The 18761-nt window shown below is 40.3% G+C and overlaps 1 protein-coding gene across 5 annotated transcripts in view; it reads left to right on the top strand.

Moving 5' to 3' along the window:
• Positions 1-18761, top strand: part of rasal2 (RAS protein activator like 2) — a 410016-nt gene that overhangs the window by 284877 nt on the left and 106378 nt on the right. For all 5 annotated transcript variants that reach the window (XM_060830107.1, XM_060830105.1, XM_060830106.1 and 2 more), the window contains one exon: positions 18434-18552. In XM_060830107.1, coding sequence (XP_060686090.1) covers positions 18434-18552 — 119 coding nt within the window. The remainder of the gene's footprint in view (positions 1-18433; positions 18553-18761) is intronic.

Consider the following 18761-nt stretch of genomic DNA (forward strand, 5'->3'; position numbering starts at 1 on the left):
GATGCAGGAAATAAGAGACAGTAAAGTTAGGAAAGAGTATATTTATAATAAAATTAACGCTTTCTTTGAGACATATATTGAGAAGTTTAAATTTATAATTTTTATGTGTAATTTCTGTGCCCCATATATTGAACATTGCATTGTGTCTGATTATACTTAAAGCTTTAATTTCAAATATATGGGCAGATTACTTTAGTTGATAGTCTCTAGGTTGTCTGTAATGTTGTTTTCTTAAGGTAGTATGAGAATATTCTTGTTTGCTAACTTTATTTTTCCTTTATCACCAAGTTTATTTGCACTGTTTGCAAATATATTTGTGTAGTCAGATATGGGATTGTTGTTTGTGATGACCTTGTTGGCGAACAGCAGACACTGGGCTCATCTCGGCACTTCTTATAAGAAGCCACTATTTATGTTTGAGGCTTATTGGCTGGCGATCTCAGAACAACAGAATCCAATCCTGTGTTCACTTGATACCTACTTATGTGTTTGCAGACTTTTTTTTGGGGGGGCGGTTGGGGAATTCAGTAGAAGTTCGATTCCCTGTTTGATGTTCCATTTCACCAGTTGAGAGAGTAGATGTCAATTGCTGCACAAACAGTGATACTCCAATGGAGAACAATATAAGATAGGGATAAAAGCTGGATTGCTTCTGATCCATCTTGCTTCATTTTTAGATTCGCCTTGTAATCAATATGCCAGAATCTGTATAACAATACAATATTGGACATATATCAGTGTGATTAGTTTCTTTTACGTTTACCTCGATGTGCTTTTAACTCCAATTTTGTCAGCTCCTCTATTATTGACTCAACTTGGTGCAAGCTTTCACAAGTGCCAGTTGTTGTGTTCTGGTACCTTGCTCAGGTGGTAGTTTTTTTTTGGGAACTAAAATGTTGAGTGATGCCAGAATATTTGATTATTGACAAAGTCATAACCTGTCAGCCTCCTTATCCTGGAAACCAGTGCCCCAACTGAGGTGAAGTAGGGAGATAGTGATAATGTCTCTGGACTTGTAATCCAGATGCTCAGGCTAATGCTCTGGGATCTGGGTTTGAATCCCAGTATAGCAGCTGATGGAATTGAAATTCAGTTAATCAATCAATCTGGAAATAAGTGCCATTCCAGTAATTGTGTCAATTGTCATAAAAGCATGTCTGATTCATTCATGTCCTTTGAAGAAAAGAAATCAATAATTAACTTGGATCTGGACTTCACATGACTCCAGACCAATGGTAATACATTTGTCTTTTTGATTACCCTCTGCAAGAATCCAGCAAGCCACTCAATTCAAGAGCAATTAGGAAATGTCTATGAAGCTCACATCCCTTGAAAATAAATCATCTTAATAAGAAAAACATTGAGCATAGAACTAGGGATGAACCCAGAGTTTTGCTGGTCTTTGTGACTTAGTTCTACATTAGAGAGTGGAAAGTTTGTGCGAAGATTTGTAGCTCGGGTGCTTGTTGTAGTGGTTCTGTTCGCCGAGCTGGAAGTTTTTGTTGCAAACGTTTCATCCCCTGGCTAGGAGACATCATCAGTGCTGTGCAGCCTCCTGCGAAGCGCTTCTTTGATGTTTCTTCCGGCATTTATAGTGGTCTGTCCTTGCCGCTTCCGGGTGTCAGTTTCAGCTGTCCGCTGTAGTGATTGGTATATTGGGTCCAGGTCGATGTGTCTGTTGATGGAATTTGTGGATGAATGCCATGCCTCTAGGAATTCCCTGGCTGTTCTCTGTCTGGCTTGCCCTATGATAGTAGTGTTTTCCCAGTCGAATTCATGTTGCTTGTTGTCTGAGTGTGTGGCTACGAGGGATAGCTGGTCGTGTCGTTTCGTGGCTAGTTGGTGTTCATGTATGCGGATTGTTAGCTGTCTTCCTGTTTGTCCGATATAGTGTTTTGTGCAGTCCTTGCATGGTATTTTATAAACTACATTAGAGAGTGGATTTATGAACTGGGTCACCCAGGATGAACAATTAGGTGTAGAAAACTTTGGCTTTTATTATTTGAAAATGTTTAAAGTTATACTTGAAACTAAGTATTCTTCAGAGATTTGTTTACCATGCAAGTTGTGCATTCTCTCAAGTTGGACAGTTTTTCTAAATGTCTTACTAAAATTACTATAGAAACATGAGAGGCATTTTACTTACGATTAGATTCCCAACAGTGCGGAAACAGGCCATTTGGCCCAACAAGTCCACACCGACCCTCTGAAGAGTAACCCACCCAGACCATTTCCCTCTGACTAATGCACCTGATCTGCGCACCTGAAACTGGAGCACCCGGAGAAAATCCATGAAGACACCAGAACAACATGCAAACTCCACACAGGCAGTCACCCGAGGCTGGAATCGAACCTGGGTCCCTGGTGCTGTGAGGTAGCAGTGCTCACCACTGAGCCGCCATGCGTGAGCATATGAGAGATGGTCTGTGTGAGTGCATGGGTCTGTAGGAGTTTTTGTAGGACTTTGCGACAGGCAACAACGCAAAGTTGCTGAGCAGAGGCTGATAGCCAAGTTCATTACGCATGGGGATGGCCTCATCCAGGACCTTGGGTTCATGTCGCACTATAGGGGTGACCCCACTACACTACACAACACACACACTCAGACAGACTCACACTCCTACAGATCCATACACTCATGCAGACCCTCTCTCATACACAAGCTCTTTCTCATACATTCATGCATAGACTCACACAAACACCCTGTCACAGACTTCTATCTCTTTACACTCACAATCAAACACACCCACAAACTTATGGGGTGAATTTGTACTTGAAGAATTACGTTTTATTTTGCTCAAAAATTGTGATTAAATTAGAATCCCTACAGTGTGGAAACAGGCCCTTCAGCCCCACCAGTCCACACCGACCCTCTGAAAAGTAACCCACCCAGACCCGTTCCCCTACTGTATATTTACCCCTGGCTAATGCACCTAACACTACGGGCAATTTAGCACGGTCAGTTCACATAACCTGCACATCTTTGGATTGTGGGAGGAAGCCGGAGCACCCGGAGGAAATCCACGCAGAAAGGTGGAGAATGTGCAAACTCCACACTGACATCACCCAAGGCTAGACTCAAACCCAGGTCCCTGGTGCTGTGAGGCAGCAGTGCTAACCACTGAGCCACCGTGCCACCCCGAATCTATGTAAGATTCTGCAAATCCCTTTTTTAGATTAGAATCAGTCTGAACATTGGGGCACAGACAGCCTGACCGAGGGCACCTCACACCTTCAATGCATTATCTGGGCCAAGATGGCACCTATTGTTAAAGTTCACTTGAGAATATTACTTTAAGAAAATTCAGGAATTTACACATGAAAGAACTGAAACCAACATGCCCATTCTAAAAGATGAGAGACTTAACAAACAATCCAGGTCATTTTCAAAATATAATTTCATTTACATCACACTATAAACTTGTGCTATAAATTCTGTGTCTTACGATCTTATACTATACTCCACAACCACCTGATAAAGGAGCAGCAGTCCGAAAGCTAGTGCTTTCAAATAAACCTGTTGGACTATAATCTGGTGTTGTGTGATTTTTAACTATGTTCTCTACAAGTTGTATGCAGTACTTTTGTTGGAATGACAATTGTCTCAAGTCGTTATTTCAACTTCTCTGGGCTTCCAGGTCAAAACTACATAATCGTTGAGAGATTCCCTGGTCAGTTGTGTGATGAATCATGAGATTCACAAGAAGCCACAATTTTATCAAATTTGAGCTGATAGTTTTTCTTGGAAGTTGTGGAAATTTATCTTTGTGTGGTACAAATATTATGCTGCCAAAAAATGAAAGACTTGCATTTATACAGCACCCTCCATGTTCTCAGGATGTCCCAAGGTGCTTTTACAGCCAATCAGCAATTTTTGAATTCCTTGTTGGAAGCTATTATTTAGTCAACACATTATTCAAAATACCTTTAATCAAGTGATCTCCTAATTCCATTATTTAAACTCTGAATTTCTACCACAACATTTATGGTACATACTTCAGTGTAAAAGAATTACTGGATTATCAAGAGCAGACCACTTATCATCCCCCCCCCAAAAAAAAATTGTATGGTGTACAAAACCATACTTTGAAAAAACCTTCGAGTCAGGAGCAGTGCTTGAAATGCTGCACTTTAATTGTTTCTTTTGCTATAAAGTTCTCTCTCAACCCAGATGCCTTCTTTTTCCCCGACTTCTAAGTGCAATGAGTAGAACTGTTTATGAATCGATGGGATAAACTATTGATTGTAAAATTTGAGGCATGTTTCATTTCCACCAGCCATCACACAACTCAGACCTATAACAGTGGCTTTAAATCCGTTTTACCTTCATGCCGTTCAACTGCACTTATTTTCTATGTACCTGGGTCAGTCCTGAAATTCTTCCTCAGGACTTGATTTGATGGTAGATGGGTAAATGGTTAACTTGTAATTCAATACTGCTACTGAAGCTACCTTAGCGTTAAGGTGGATCGCAAACACTATGTTATTCACTGTAGTCTACATAAGCTTCATTGCCTCTGGAAACATTGAAAGCATTTGTACTCTCGCCCATGTGCTGTGGGGTTTACTCACATTTAAATTCCTAAACAGTTCCTTTCTCCTGTGAATTTCGACGTTTTTAAACTTTTCATTTCTTTTGAAAAGGAAGCTAGATTTTCCTGACGTGCAGATTTTATCTCCATTTATGTCGGGGAAATTAGTCAGGAAGGAATTGGACACCTGGCTCGACCTTAAAAGATCGCGCTGATAGGCTCCAGATGAAAACTACCCGTTGCTAAGGAGGGGTCCTCAGTCGTAGTAATATTCGCATCTGGGAGATTAAAAAATTCGATATTTGTGTGAGCAAGCTTGAAGAACAGAGTTTATTTCTGGAGAGGGGAGAAAAATAAATGATCTTGTGACCTTCATCCATATAGTCGAAACACTGGAACCTTTTATTTAAGAATCTGCTCATTTTCAGTTGAAAGTCTCGTTTGGAGGTGTAGAATTACCGAGCATGGATATCCTAGCGTGGTGCTTTGTTGCTGCTGAGTTGGAGGACAGGTACTTAAATCACGCATTGCACAAATGTACGAGGCTTATCAGCATGAAGTGGATGGCCTGTATTTTTTCCAGTTCAGTTGTTGAGATTATATTGATCCGTAGTATTGCTTTGGATCTTGTATATTTCATTTCACGTTCAGTTAATTTTCAACGGTGTCAACTCTTGGCTTTGTTCACAGAAGGTAAAAAATAAGGTCTTGTCATGAGGTCAGAACAAAAAAACCCCAAACAGCTGTAACAACTTACTTTCAGATAGGCAGGGGGTGTAATTCTCCTGAAGCTGAATACTTTATGTTGAATAATTATATTCAAACTCACAATAGGAGTATACCAACAATTAAATGCAGTGTGCAGCAATTTACAGTATTTGTTTCAGAATTGTAAAAAATATTGGTTTAGTAGGGATTTTTGGGAATGGGGAAACCTCTTTAAAATTTAGAGTGATCATTTTCACTGTGGTGGAGAGGCTTTTAAAGTACTGCTTTAACTTGGCATGAAGTTGTTTGACAGAATTAGCCTGTCTGAACAGTAAATGTGCTTAGGAATGTGTGCATCTGCAGGATATCAAATGTTTGCTGGAGGCACTTGGCCATGCAACTTAAATCTCTCTGAGAAGGTCAGACCTGAGTATTTTTAAAATTTAAAACTTTCCTTCTGTGATTGCTTTTTTCACTTCCTCCACCCAACCCCTACACCGTTCATAGAGTCATTGAGATATACAGCACAGAAACAGACCCTTCGGTCCAACTTGTCCATGTTATCCCAACCTAATCTAGTCCCACTTGCTAGCAATCGACCCATATCCCTCCAAACCCTTCCTATTCATATACCCATCCAGATGCCTTTTAAATGTTACAATTGTACCAGCGTCCACCACTCCCTCTGGCAGTTCATTCCATACACGTACCACCCTCTGTGTGAAAAGGTTGCCCCTTAGTTCTGTCTTATATCTTTCCCCTCTCACCCTAAACTTATGCCTTCTAGTTCTGGACTCCCCCACCCCAGGGAAAAGACTTTGTTTGTTTATCCTATCCACATCGAGAGTGCAGAGACAGAATATTCCAGTTAGGCTAAAAGAAAAGGCTGGTAGGTGTAGGGAATGCTGGATGACTAGAGAAATTGAGGGTTTGGTTAAGAGACAGAAGGAAGCATATTTCAGCTATAGACAGGATAGATCGAGTGAATCCTTAGAAGAGTATAAAAGCAGTAGGAGTATACTTAAGAGGGAAATCAGGAGGGCAAAATGGGGACATGAGATAGCTTTCGCAAATAGAGTTAAGGAGAATTCACAGGATTTTTTAAGGATAATACATTAAGGATAAAAGGGTAACTAGGGAGAGAATTGGGCCCCTGAAAGATCAGCAAGGCAGCATATGTGTGGAGCTGCAGGAGATGGGGCAGATACTAAACGAGTATTTTGCATCAGTGTTTACAATGGAGAAGGACATGGAAGATGGGGCAAGTAGGAAAATAGATGGTGACATCTTGAAAAATGTCCATATTATAGATTAGATGGCTCAGGTGGCAGAGTGGATAGCATTGCTACCTCACAGCACCAGGGTCCCAGGTTTGATTCTCAGCCTTGGGTGACTGTCTGTGTGGAGTTTGCATGATTTCCCATTGTCTGTGTGGGTTTCCTCCGGGTGCTCCGGTTTCCTCCCACAGTCCAAAGATGTGCGTGTCAGGTGAATTGGCCGTACTAAGTTGCCCATAGTGCTAGGTGCATTAGTCGGAGGGAAATGGGTTACTCTTCGGAGGGTCGGTGTGGACTTGTTGGGTTGAAGGGCCTGTTTCCGCACTGTAGGGAATCTAATCTGAATTCCTGGAAGATCACTAGTGTTCCAGGGAAAATCTTTGTTCTTGGGGTGGCTCAGTGGTTAGCACTGCTGCCTCACAGCGCCAGGGACCCGGGTTCAATTCTAGTCTCGGACGACTGTCTGTGTGGAGTTTCCTCTGGGAAATATATCACAGTTTCTTTGTTCTCACTGGGTCAAAAACTTGGAACATCTTCAACCAGAAAATGCCATATTAATACATTTAGAACAAGGATTCGACAGATTTATGAAATCAGCTTCCCTCTACTATCACGAGGAGAATTAGAAATATACAATAATTGATGGCCATTCCATTCATGAATATCCCAGGAATAACTAAATAAAGAGATCTGACAACACTATTCAAACACCGTCCCATGGTCTGTCGCTGACTTACTCTTTCTCTCAATACTTGGGATCTGTCTATTTCCAATCTATCGCCTCAGTAGCAGCATGCTTCCACAACAGCATTTCCTAAAGTCCTGTTGTGTCTGCTTGGCCTAGCCTCTTTTACTTTGAAAATACCACAGTAATTCAGATGTCTCCACGAGCAGCATAGCAAACAATCCATCTTCAGTTGTGGAACTTTTGAACAGATTCGTTCAGAGTCAGGATCAGGATCAGCTGGAAAACAGATTGTTTGAGCACAGTCCTTCAAATAAAACAAACCAGTGTTGAGAAAATAAGTTGATTAATCCCATTCCCTGATAATGCCATCAAAAACAGTGCATTGGGAAATCAGATATTAACTCAGGTATCAACTGCTTTTTGCCCTGCCCAACTCCACCAGAAACACTGATAACGTTACATAGACAATTAAACCATGGATTAAATGATTAAAATCTTTTGGTGTGTCTGCACAAATGAGCAACACACTTTGATAGTACATGTTGAACTTAATCATTTCAAATTGCAGTGATTAAAACATTTTCAACATTTTGCACAAAATACTACTTTCATCATGCATTCTATAGACAAGGCCTGAAGGAAGCAATCCATTTAACTAACACGGTTAACAAGTTCAATAACTGCCATGTCTCAATGTCAATTCTGCTCACAGTTTGATGCAGTCAAGAAATTCTCTTAAGTGTGTGTTGAACAAATATAAGCAAACAAACAAATAAAGCTGAGGATAAACTAGACATTAAAATTACAAATCACAACACCAGGTTATAGTCCAACAGGTGTATTTGGAAGTACTAGCTTTCAGGGAGCTGCTCCTTCACTGGTTAGGTAGTGAGGCAGGATCAAAAGACACAGAATTTATAGCAAAAGATCACAGTGTCATACAACTAAAATGACAAATTGGGCAAACCTAGATTGCTGTGAAGTCTTTCATCTTTTAGAATGGGTGGCAGGTTTCAGTTCTTGAACTGAAATCTGCAACCTATTCTAAAGGATGAAAGACTTAACATCAATCTAGGTTTGTTCAAGATATCATTTTAATTACATACACTGTGACCTTTTGCTATAAATTCTATGTCATACAACCCTGCCCCAATAGTCACCTTGAGAATGTATATCGGGTATGAGCAGGTAGGGAAAGAGTTAAGTTTTGAGTTTTTGTGGAACAAAAGATTCAGCTAGCAGGATTCGGATCAGATAAGAACTTGCAGTAAACAATGAGATGCTGAAGACAAGGGAAGTGGGTTAACAAGATGGAAAAGCATTCATTATTTGGGAGAAGATTTGTATGTCGTGTGCTCGTTGTTGTGGTTCTTTTCGCCGAGCTGGGAATTTGAGTTGCAAACGTTTCATCCCCTGTCTAGGTGACATCCTCAGTGCTTGGGAGCCTCCTGTGAAGCGCTTCTGTGATGTTTCCTCCGGCATTTATAGTAGTTTGTCTCTGCCGCTTCTGGTTGTCAGTTCCAGCTGTCCACTGCAAGACAGCTAACGATCCGCATCCATGAACACCAACTAGCCACGAAACGACACGACCAGCTATCCTTAGTAGCCACACACGCAGATGACAAGCAACATGAATTCGACTGGGACAACACTACTATTATACGGCAGGCCAAACAGACAACAGCCAGGGAATTCCTAGAGGCATGGCACTCATCCACAGATTCTATCAACAAACACATCGACCTGGACCCAATATGTCAGCCACTGCAACGGACAGCTGGAACTGACAACTGGAAGCGGCAGAGACAAACCACTATAAATGCCGGAGGAAACATCACAGAAGCGCTTCACAGGAGGCTCCCAAGCACTGAGGATGTCACCTAGACAGGGGACGAAACGTTTGCAACTCCAATTTCCAGTTCGGCGAACAGAACCACAACAAGCATTCATTATGTAAAACCATTTAACAAGATGAAGAAGAATTCAGTATGTAAAGCCAGTTAACAATGTGAAAAGTATTCATTAAGTGAAGCCAGTTAAGGTTAAGAACATTTGTTGTGTAACAGCAGATGGCTTAATCTTTACTATTGGCACTTGCTGATTGTAACAGTCGCCCAATCAATATGAATGTTGCTTGATCTGGATTGCTGCTCCCTGTAAGTCACTAGATAATTCATTAAGAATCTGCTGTTTGAGAGTAGACCGAGAACTTGTGTCTCTGTGCACAAGGGCAATTGTTCTCTCTTCCTCCGAGGCCCGGAATAAAGATGATGGAGGCAAAACTATACTGTGTCTCTGAGTGTTTTGCTTCGACTGAGATGGGAATGGGATGACAACCTGATGAAGGAGCGGTGCTCTGAAAGCTGGTATTTCCAAATAAACCTGTTGGACTATAAACTGGTGTTGTGAGATTTTAAACTTTGTCCACTCCAGTCCAACACCAAAAGCTCCACACCATAATAAAATTATAGATTAACTTGTACTGTCAACTGATACATGTCGTTCCCCTTGAGAGGATACATCAAATCTTGGTCCACTTGGTTGGGAGCAAAAGGAAGGAGGCTTCTGACTATATTATGTAAGTGCAGTCTGATCCAAAGTCAGTTTGATTAAGCAACAAAATTGATTAACCTTGTTGATGTACTTTTTTTTGCTTTTTCGCTGTCCACTACACCACCAATTTTGGTGTCAACTGCAAACTTTCTAACTGTACCTCTTATGCTCACATCCACATCATTTTTTAATATAGTGGACGCAGCACCAATCCTTGTAGCACTCCACTGGTCACAGGCCTCCAGTCTGAAAAACAACCCTCCACCACCACCCTCTGTCTTCTACCTTTGAGCTAGTTCTGTATCCAAATGGTTAGTTCTCCCTGCGTTCCATGAGATCTAACCTTGACAACCGGTCTCCCATAAAAAACCTTGTTTAATGCCTTACTGACATCCATATAGATGATATACACCACACTGCCCTCGTCAATCCTCTTTGTTACTTCTTCAAAAAACTCAATCAAGTTCATGAGACATGATTTCCCACGCATAAAGCCATGTTGACTATCCCTAATCAGCCTTTGCGTTTCCAAATATGTGTAAATCCTGTGCCTCAGGATTCCCTCCAACAACTTGCCTACCACTCATGTCAGGCTCACCGATCTATAGTTCCCTGGTTTGTCCTTACCACCATTCTTAAATAGTGGCACCACGTGAGAAAACCCCCAGTCTTCCGGCACCTCACCAGTGACTATTTGTAGATACAAATATCTCAGTAAGAGGCCCAGCAATCACTTCCCTAGCTTCCCACAGAGTTCTAGGATACACCCGATCAGGTCCTGGGGATTTACCTACCTTTATGCGTTCAAGACACCCAGAACTTCCCCTGTAGATTAGATTCCCTACATTTTTTTTAAGATTAGATTCCCCACAGTGTGGAAACAGCCCCTTCAGCCCAACTAGTCCACACGGATCCTCCGAAGAGTAACCCACCCAGACCCATTCCGCCTAACTAATGCACCTAACCTAACTCCATGGGCAATCTAGCATGACCGATTTACCTAACCTGCACATCTTTGGACTGTGGAAGGAAACAGAGCACCTGGAGGAAACCTGCGCAGACACTGGGAGAATGTACAAACCCACACAGACAGTCGCCCGAGGTTGGAATTGAACCTGTGCCCCTGGCTCTGAGACAGCAGTTCTAACCACTGAGCCACTATGTTGCCTATGGTTTGGAGGGCAAGGAGGTTAATTGCATCATAATTCCCAGTTTAGGACTGGCTTTTGTCCTAATCCAGGATGGTTTCTGGTCAATAGTGACTCCCTGAATGTTGATTCACATACAGCTTTTATTACACCTCCTTGAATTTATTGAGTTGTTTCACAGCTAATTAATTATTTTTCATAGTCTAGTCATGATGATTGTATATCATCTGTCTACTGCACTTTATCAGTTGCAATTTGAGTAATGAATATTTGAGGGAGCCAACTAGTTTTCTGAATTGTGTTAGAACATGTTCTCAAATCACTGATGCTTGTAAACATATTAAATTTTGAGCTGCAAAGCAATCTTTTCTTGCCTCTCAGTAATATACCAGTTCTGCACCAGACTATATATGCATAGTATTATGATGTTTGATCCTGTTAATTCCACCAGATTCCTTGGGAGCCAGAGCTTTATATGCAATTTATTAAAGCTATTTATTTCTCCCTTTTTAACAATTATTTTCTTACCTACATTGAAGACTTGTTTGTTGCTTTTTGAGGTTACCTTGAACTGGACTGCAGGACCGTTCAGATGCCATTTGCCTGCAGTAGAGAAACAAATCTCTATTTCTGGTAGTGTGAAGCTCCCTCTAGTGGTTGGGAATTGATGGAGAGTGTCTTGTTTTTGTTTTCTTTTATATCGAACACAATCCCTACAGTGTGGAAACAGGCCCTTCAGCCCAACAAGTTCACACCGACCCTCCGAAGACCAACCTACCCAGACCCATTCCCCTACCTCATTATCCTGTATTTACCCCTGACCAGTGGGCAATTTAGCATGGCCAGTTCACCTAACTTGAACATCTTTGGAGTTTGGGAGGAAACCGGAGCACTCGGAGGAAGCCCATGCAGACACGGGGAGAATGTGCAAACACCCCACGGACAGTCACGTAAGCCTGGAATCGAGCCCAGGTCCCTAGCATTGTGAGAGCAGTGCTAACCACTGAACTGCAAACAACGTACCGCTTAAGTGCATTATTTTCTAGTAATCTCACAATTATGTATTCCGTGCGATTCTAGCAAATAGTTACAGTCATTAGTCAGTGAGTGGATATGATGTTGCATTTGGGGAAAAGCTTTGCTACTCCCATGCCAAAAATGTTAGTTAAGAAAATGTGGAGTAGGAATAATTTATTTCATGAGGCTAATTTTCTCCCTTCCTCTTGTGAATATAATGCCCATGCAGAATATTTTGTTTGTTTTTGTTAATTTTTACATTGAGTAACTAAGCCTTCACTTAATGTGGTATGATATAGTAATCTGTGTTGTGGGCTTTGGCTCAAAGAGAATGCCTTTGATTGTTTTTGGCTGCTACCCCGATTGTTTTAGCCAAGATGATAAGAATTAACTGAATTAAGATGCTGTTGGTGCTGGAATAGTCAGCAGGTCAGGCAGCACCTGTGAGGAGAAAAGCAGAGTTAAAGATTGATGGCCTTTCTTTTTAAAGATTTAACAGCATTTCCACAAGTAAGCAGATGTGAAAAGATGTTCAAATGTAGGAGATTTAAAAAATGGAAAAAAAAACCCCAAAAGGCACATTGGATTGCGGGAGAGATTAAATGTGAAAACGTGATGCAAGGCATAAGAAGCAACACTGAAGTGGAACAATTAAAGGAATAACGTCTCTGGGTCTGAAAGAGCTGTAAATGGTTTCAATAATATGTATATGCACGCAATAACATTTTCCAATGTAGGTTTTCCTTTCTTTGACTATTGGTGACTATGCTTCCAGTTACCTTAGCCTCAAACTCAGTAATTTCCTTCTTAAACTGCTGTACTTTCCTACCTCTCTTTTTCCCTCTCTCACTTGCACTCTGTCTTTTCCCCCCTCCTTTAAGCTACTCTTTAAAAAACCTACCTCTTGAACCAAGCTTTTCTGCTCATCTATCTTTGTCTCCAAATATGGATCTGCATCAAATATTATTTTATAAAGCTTATGTGAAGCATTTGGAATGTTTTATAATATGAAAGGTGTTATATGAAAAAAACATTATTTTTCTCTCTTTATAAGATTAGCATGAAGGCAGCAATCACATTACATTCTTGATCATCTCAGAATTTGACATCAGTTGGGCAGGAAAAAGATAAGGCCACTCTTTTTCTGAAGTTTACTGGATTATTTGAAGACAAGTCGCACAGGATGTTAAAATAATAGGGGTTAACCCTGACAAACAGCAATGTTCTTGAAGTTCAATGCTTTAATATAGTATAATGGTGAAAGTCCATATTTGCAGGAATTTTGTTAATAGGTGTTTAGTAAATGGGACTACTCTATTTCAGCAGATTATTTCAACACTCAGCCTTCAAGTTTATTGCAAGTAAATTGTCTTTTAGAAATTCCATTACTCCCACTTTATGTCCCTACTTTGCACCTGGGACTCAGTGAGTAATGGTTGTTTTTGAATTGCACAGTTATAGGTTCACTTCACACACCAGCATCTTGACCACCAAATCCAGTCAATGACTTCAATACAGGACTAAGAGAGTGGAGATGTTGAAAATTCCATAACATTTATTTAAAGAATAGCAGTTGACGTCCCCTCGGGCCCTGACCAATATTTATCCTTTATCCAGCACCACGAAAACAGGTTATGTGGTCACTATCACAGTGCTGGTTGTGAAAACTTGCTCTGTGCAAATTGGCTATTATTTTTCTTACATGACAGAAGTACATAATTGCCTGTAAAGAGCCTTGGGATATCCAACATAAGGAAAGTCATTATATAAAGAGCTTTTTAAATTTTCCCTTCGTTTTTCAATTAGTTCACATTTAACTATGATGTTAGTGTTTGCGTTTATTAGTGGATGGCAATCATAGTGATTGTTCTCAAACTGGAGTCATCTGTAATTGTAGGTGGCTCATTTGTTAGAATTGTGGTTAGCTTAGCTACCTCACAACGCCGGGGACCTGGGCTCGATTCCAGCCTTGGGCAATTGCCTCTGAAGTTTCCACATTCTCCTTGTATCTGCGTGAGTTTCCTCCAGGTGCTTTGGTTTCTTCCCACAGTCCAAAGATTTGCAGGTTAGGTAGATTGGCAGTGCTAAATTGTCCCACAGTATCCAGGAATGTGCAGGCTAGGTAGATCAGCTTTGGGAAATTTAGGGTTACAGGGAAAAGATAGGGAGGGTTGGTGGGGACTCGACGGGCTTTTTCCCCACTGTAGCGATTCTATGAATATTTTGTACACGACAGCATTTTTCTCATCTGTACATGATAATTTCTGAATTAGGTCCATTTCCAGCCAGGCTAGTCCCTGACACATCACTGCATGATCCAGTAATATCACTTTGGTGAATCCATGATGGGGTGTATTTTAGAATGCAGGCTAGGATCTTTGAATATTTACTTTTAAAACTAATTCAGTTATGTGTTTTAATTGGGGTGAGAGTAGTGATTTCATTTAGGAACTTTTAACATTTTCGAATTCAGGAATTGTTTATGTTTGATTTAATGGAATGATTAATTGTCAAGAGAGCAGCTCAGATGTAGCACCCCAATTCCTGTGTAACGGGAAATTTTAACTTAAGTTCAATAACCAAATTAGGATGACATTTTACAGGATAACACAGGTAACAAAATCTAAGGAATAAACAGTTAACCAGCCTGCCCTTTGATCATGTAAGTAACTCAGCAGGCCTCTTAATGGCCTCTTCATTGCCTGTTTACACTTGTGCTGCTATTTTACCCATGGTAGGTGTAATCAGTCAGCAGCTGGTTAGTCTGGCAGGTTTTACTGTACAGGCTGATGTTATCCAAAAGAGGGAATTTCCTTTGGAGATTCACTGTCCCCTCCTGTAGATGCATCTCCACCCTTTGAACCTCCCCACTGGATCTGCCAACCAGGCTCTGCTCCTGGACTTAACCTGACATTTGGCTCAATAAACACACCTTTTTTGGAGACTTTGTTATCACAGCAATGACCACAACTTGACTACTGGGATAATAAAGATAGTCTGTTGACAGCAAAGCCTGTTCCCACAGCCATCGCCCCCTCCCTCAATCCCTTTCTCCGTCTCACTCTCTTCCCCCACTTTCTCTTTCTCTCCATTTTCTCACTCTCATTTTCTCTCTCCCTTTCCCATTGTTCTCTCCCATTTTCTTGCTTCTGTCTACATGTGCCGCACCCTTTTATTGCTCTGTCTCTCGCTCTCACTTTCTTCCTTACTGTACAAATGGAACTTATAGTTTTTTTGTTCTAAGGTGCGCCATGCATATCCGTCTGAAATACTCCATTGTATAAGATGACCCTTTTACAGTCTTTGAGAATGTATGGCAGTATTCATTTGATGGCATGTTGCATTTTCTTTGGCAAATTCTTGTTATAAATTTAATCAAATTGAGCAGGATGATTTATTTACTGTATTTTTACAGCCTCTCTGATTAGCATCTGATTTTGAAAATGATAAGGTTCTATCTCATTCCTTCACTAAACGTTTACTCAAAATTCTATTCAAATAGGTGGTTGTATTTACAAATTACTTTCCTGAAGCATAACTGACATATTGCAGATTGAATCCCAGAGCAGTTGTTGGAAGAGTTTAAAACCTTAGTCTGTGTGCGTTGGACAATTTACTATAAACACAGACACAGGCAATAACTCTTACATCTGATTGCAAATGTCATATTAATTGCCTTTTACTGGGCTGACTATATGACATAGAGAGCAATGTGGCTCAGCTTGCATGAAGTGCTGAAGTATTTAATAAGATCCATTATTAAGGTTTGACTACCTTTTTCATTTAATTCAGAAGGATTTATTCTTCTACAAGGATGACTGAACTCTATTATGTACGAGCAACCTATTCATACTTGATGTACATTCTTTGCTTTTGTGATTATTGTACTGAATTCTGCCAATAACCTTTACCTAGTTGCAAAATAATAATAATATATTATTGAATATTCTGCATTGTTTTTCAATACCATATCAGCATTTATGATAAAGCTTGTTTTCCAGAACTTTGGAAAATGCCCATCCCTTTTGGGCATTTTTTTTCATAATGTTATGCATTTATAGGAGACTGAAAGGTGGTCAGAGAATATGCTACATGCTTTTCTGTGGTGAGTTCAGGACTTGAGTTAGAGAACAAAATCTTGGACTTAATCACCTGTTTTGACAACATAAACGTGAAAGGATAACGGAGTTGAATTATCATTGATATTGAAACTTGAGTATGTCTGCTAATGTTTTTTTCAGTACTTGCTTGTCATTTTTGTTGAAATTTATTTCCTTTTTTTCTTGAGTTTTTAAAAGTATTTAGAGTTCAAGTTGGTTTGCTTTGCATTGTAGCTCTGATTTTTGGCAAGAAAACAATCCAGGAGGAAGCTCTTAGAATTTATCCCTTGTTTATGTTGAACTTGTTTTCAACCATGACTACAATCAATCCATTGCCAATGCTTCTGTCAGTGGCTGGCCAGTAAACTATACCACAGAATCTACTGTACATCTAAGATATAATTTAACTGTGATGCTCCAAACTCGTAAGCAGTCAACGGAACTTAAAACATAGTTCAAGTTCAGATAAAGGATGACTACTTAATTGTCACAAAATACTTATGAAGTTCCACTCAGATACGTAAATGATAAGTGATGGGGCTTGCTCAGGATTAATGAAACACAGTCCCTAAGAGGTTTCAGCCAAATAGAGTCCAGACATTCCTCATTACTGTTGTGATGGCTTTGGTGATAGTAGTAGCTGTTGGTGATGCACCTGCCTGAGGGAGGAAAGGTGACCAAGAAGGGACCAATAAGACAAATCTGGATCACTTCGGAAGGTGGGAGGGGATTGTGGAGAGGGGGTTGTTAATGTTCAGGGTTGGTGTTGGCGAAAATCAAGCAGATTAGCTTTCAGTGAACCCCCCCCCCCCAACCCCACACACACATTTTTTTCAATGCTGAGTGTCTCAATCAGGCACTAAATGACAAACAACATCCCCCCCTGTTGCCTGCGGTGCTATTTTGGTTTATACTGTGATTGTCCTACTCACCACTGTTGAATACCAGCAGAGCTGGAAGAGGCCTCTGACTGGACTTTAATTCTCGCTCAAAGGTATAAATTGAAGTTAGTAAAGAAGCTAGTTGACTTCAACCTTCTCAGCCAGACCTTTCTGCACCCTGTATCCCACTTAAATGTTGCACATCTCCAAAGCAGCCCCTGGGGGAGGGATTGTATTCTGCTCAATTTACTGATTTTCAAGACAGCCATCTCTACCTATAGTGTCCCATCTTCAAGCACATAGTTTTTCCAAGGAAAGTTCCAGTCTCTTTTACATTCAAACACTCTTTGCAGGCAGCAGGGTTCCATGTAAACAGCGTTCAACTTGTCTCGTCTTCCCGAAATGGCACACTTTTCATAAACTACTGACCTGTATGTTCTCAATTGTCATGGTAGCTACTAGAACTGCCTTAGCTTTGTAAGATATGGCTGATTGTGGGCATTCAACACTCGGAAAGGAACAGTTACGGAAATTGTAGATTTATATGTTCTAATTGCTCAGGAATCCAATTCGCTTTCCTCTCCACCTCTTGTTTTTTGTATGCCACAAATTTTCTGACTTTGAACTTCCTTTTAATACTAATTTCACGTTAAGGGTCACCAGATCACATTGTCCAAAACTTATTGATCACTTTACAATTGGTACAAACTCTTAAAGTAAGTTTCAAATATTTCCGAAAACAATTACGGAATCAGAAACTATGTAATTACAAATGTTCCTTGCTACCTTACTTGCTTCAGGATCAAAAGCCATCAACATCATACAGGGCATGACTTCAAGCTTCAAGCGTAACAAACCTTGAAATGTAATAAACTGGAAGGAGCATAGTAACAGACTTCAGGAGCATATGGGCAGACTGATGAAATGAGCAGTCGCATGGCAGATGAAGTTGGATGTAAAAATATAAAATCATTACTTCTTGATCAAGAATGAAGAATGATAATATATATGCATTGGCACAATTTTAAAGAGTTCAGGAGCAAAGGTACTTTTGGGATGTACCTAAACAAGTCTTTGAAGACAGTAGAACAAGTTGAGAAGGCTGTTAAAAAGAAATGAGTTCTTTTGCTTTATAAAAAAAGGCATCGAGTGCAAAAGCCCAAAAAAAGGCTGAATGGTAGAGAACACTGATTAAGTTTCAGCATTGGAAACTTCAGGAAAGATTCCACAGCCAGGCATTGTGTGTAAATCAAATATTTGAAAAAGCACTAGAAACCAACCACCATATTAACCACACCTTGAAGGGGCACTGTATTAAAAACTGCATTTTAAAGGAAACTTACAAAACTAAATCAAAAGTGTTGTTTTGGGGAGATGATGGACGCCAGCCCCTGTAGGGATAATGCCTGTAATGTACCAGTGGGCACAGCATGCTACCTCAACTGAATGGTTAGTAATCGTAGGACAAAGATTCAAAGTAACTAGTGAAAGTATGAATGTAACATGACAACATGTTCCTTTTGTTGTAGGGTTTTTTCAGCAAACGACTAAAGGGTTCTATTAAACGAACAAAGAGTCAGCCAAAACTTGACCGCAATGCCAGCTTCCGCCAGATATTGCCGTCACTCAGGAATTCTGACAATGACCGGTAAATCATCATTTTACTATCAAACATGTTCGGGTAATGGTGAGTGTTAAATGTACAATCTCTGCACATGTATACATGTACTTGGAATTGAGCCAATACTTCTTATTGCCCATTGCTCTGGGATGCATAATTTACAATATGGTATGTAACTGCATGATACAAGCCCAGAACTGATTAGTTTCTGACTGAGCTTATCTCACTTTGTGGAA

The sequence above is a fragment of the Hemiscyllium ocellatum genome, chromosome 9, assembly GCF_020745735.1.
Source record: "Hemiscyllium ocellatum isolate sHemOce1 chromosome 9, sHemOce1.pat.X.cur, whole genome shotgun sequence".
NCBI classification, from domain to species: Eukaryota; Metazoa; Chordata; class Chondrichthyes; order Orectolobiformes; family Hemiscylliidae; genus Hemiscyllium; species Hemiscyllium ocellatum.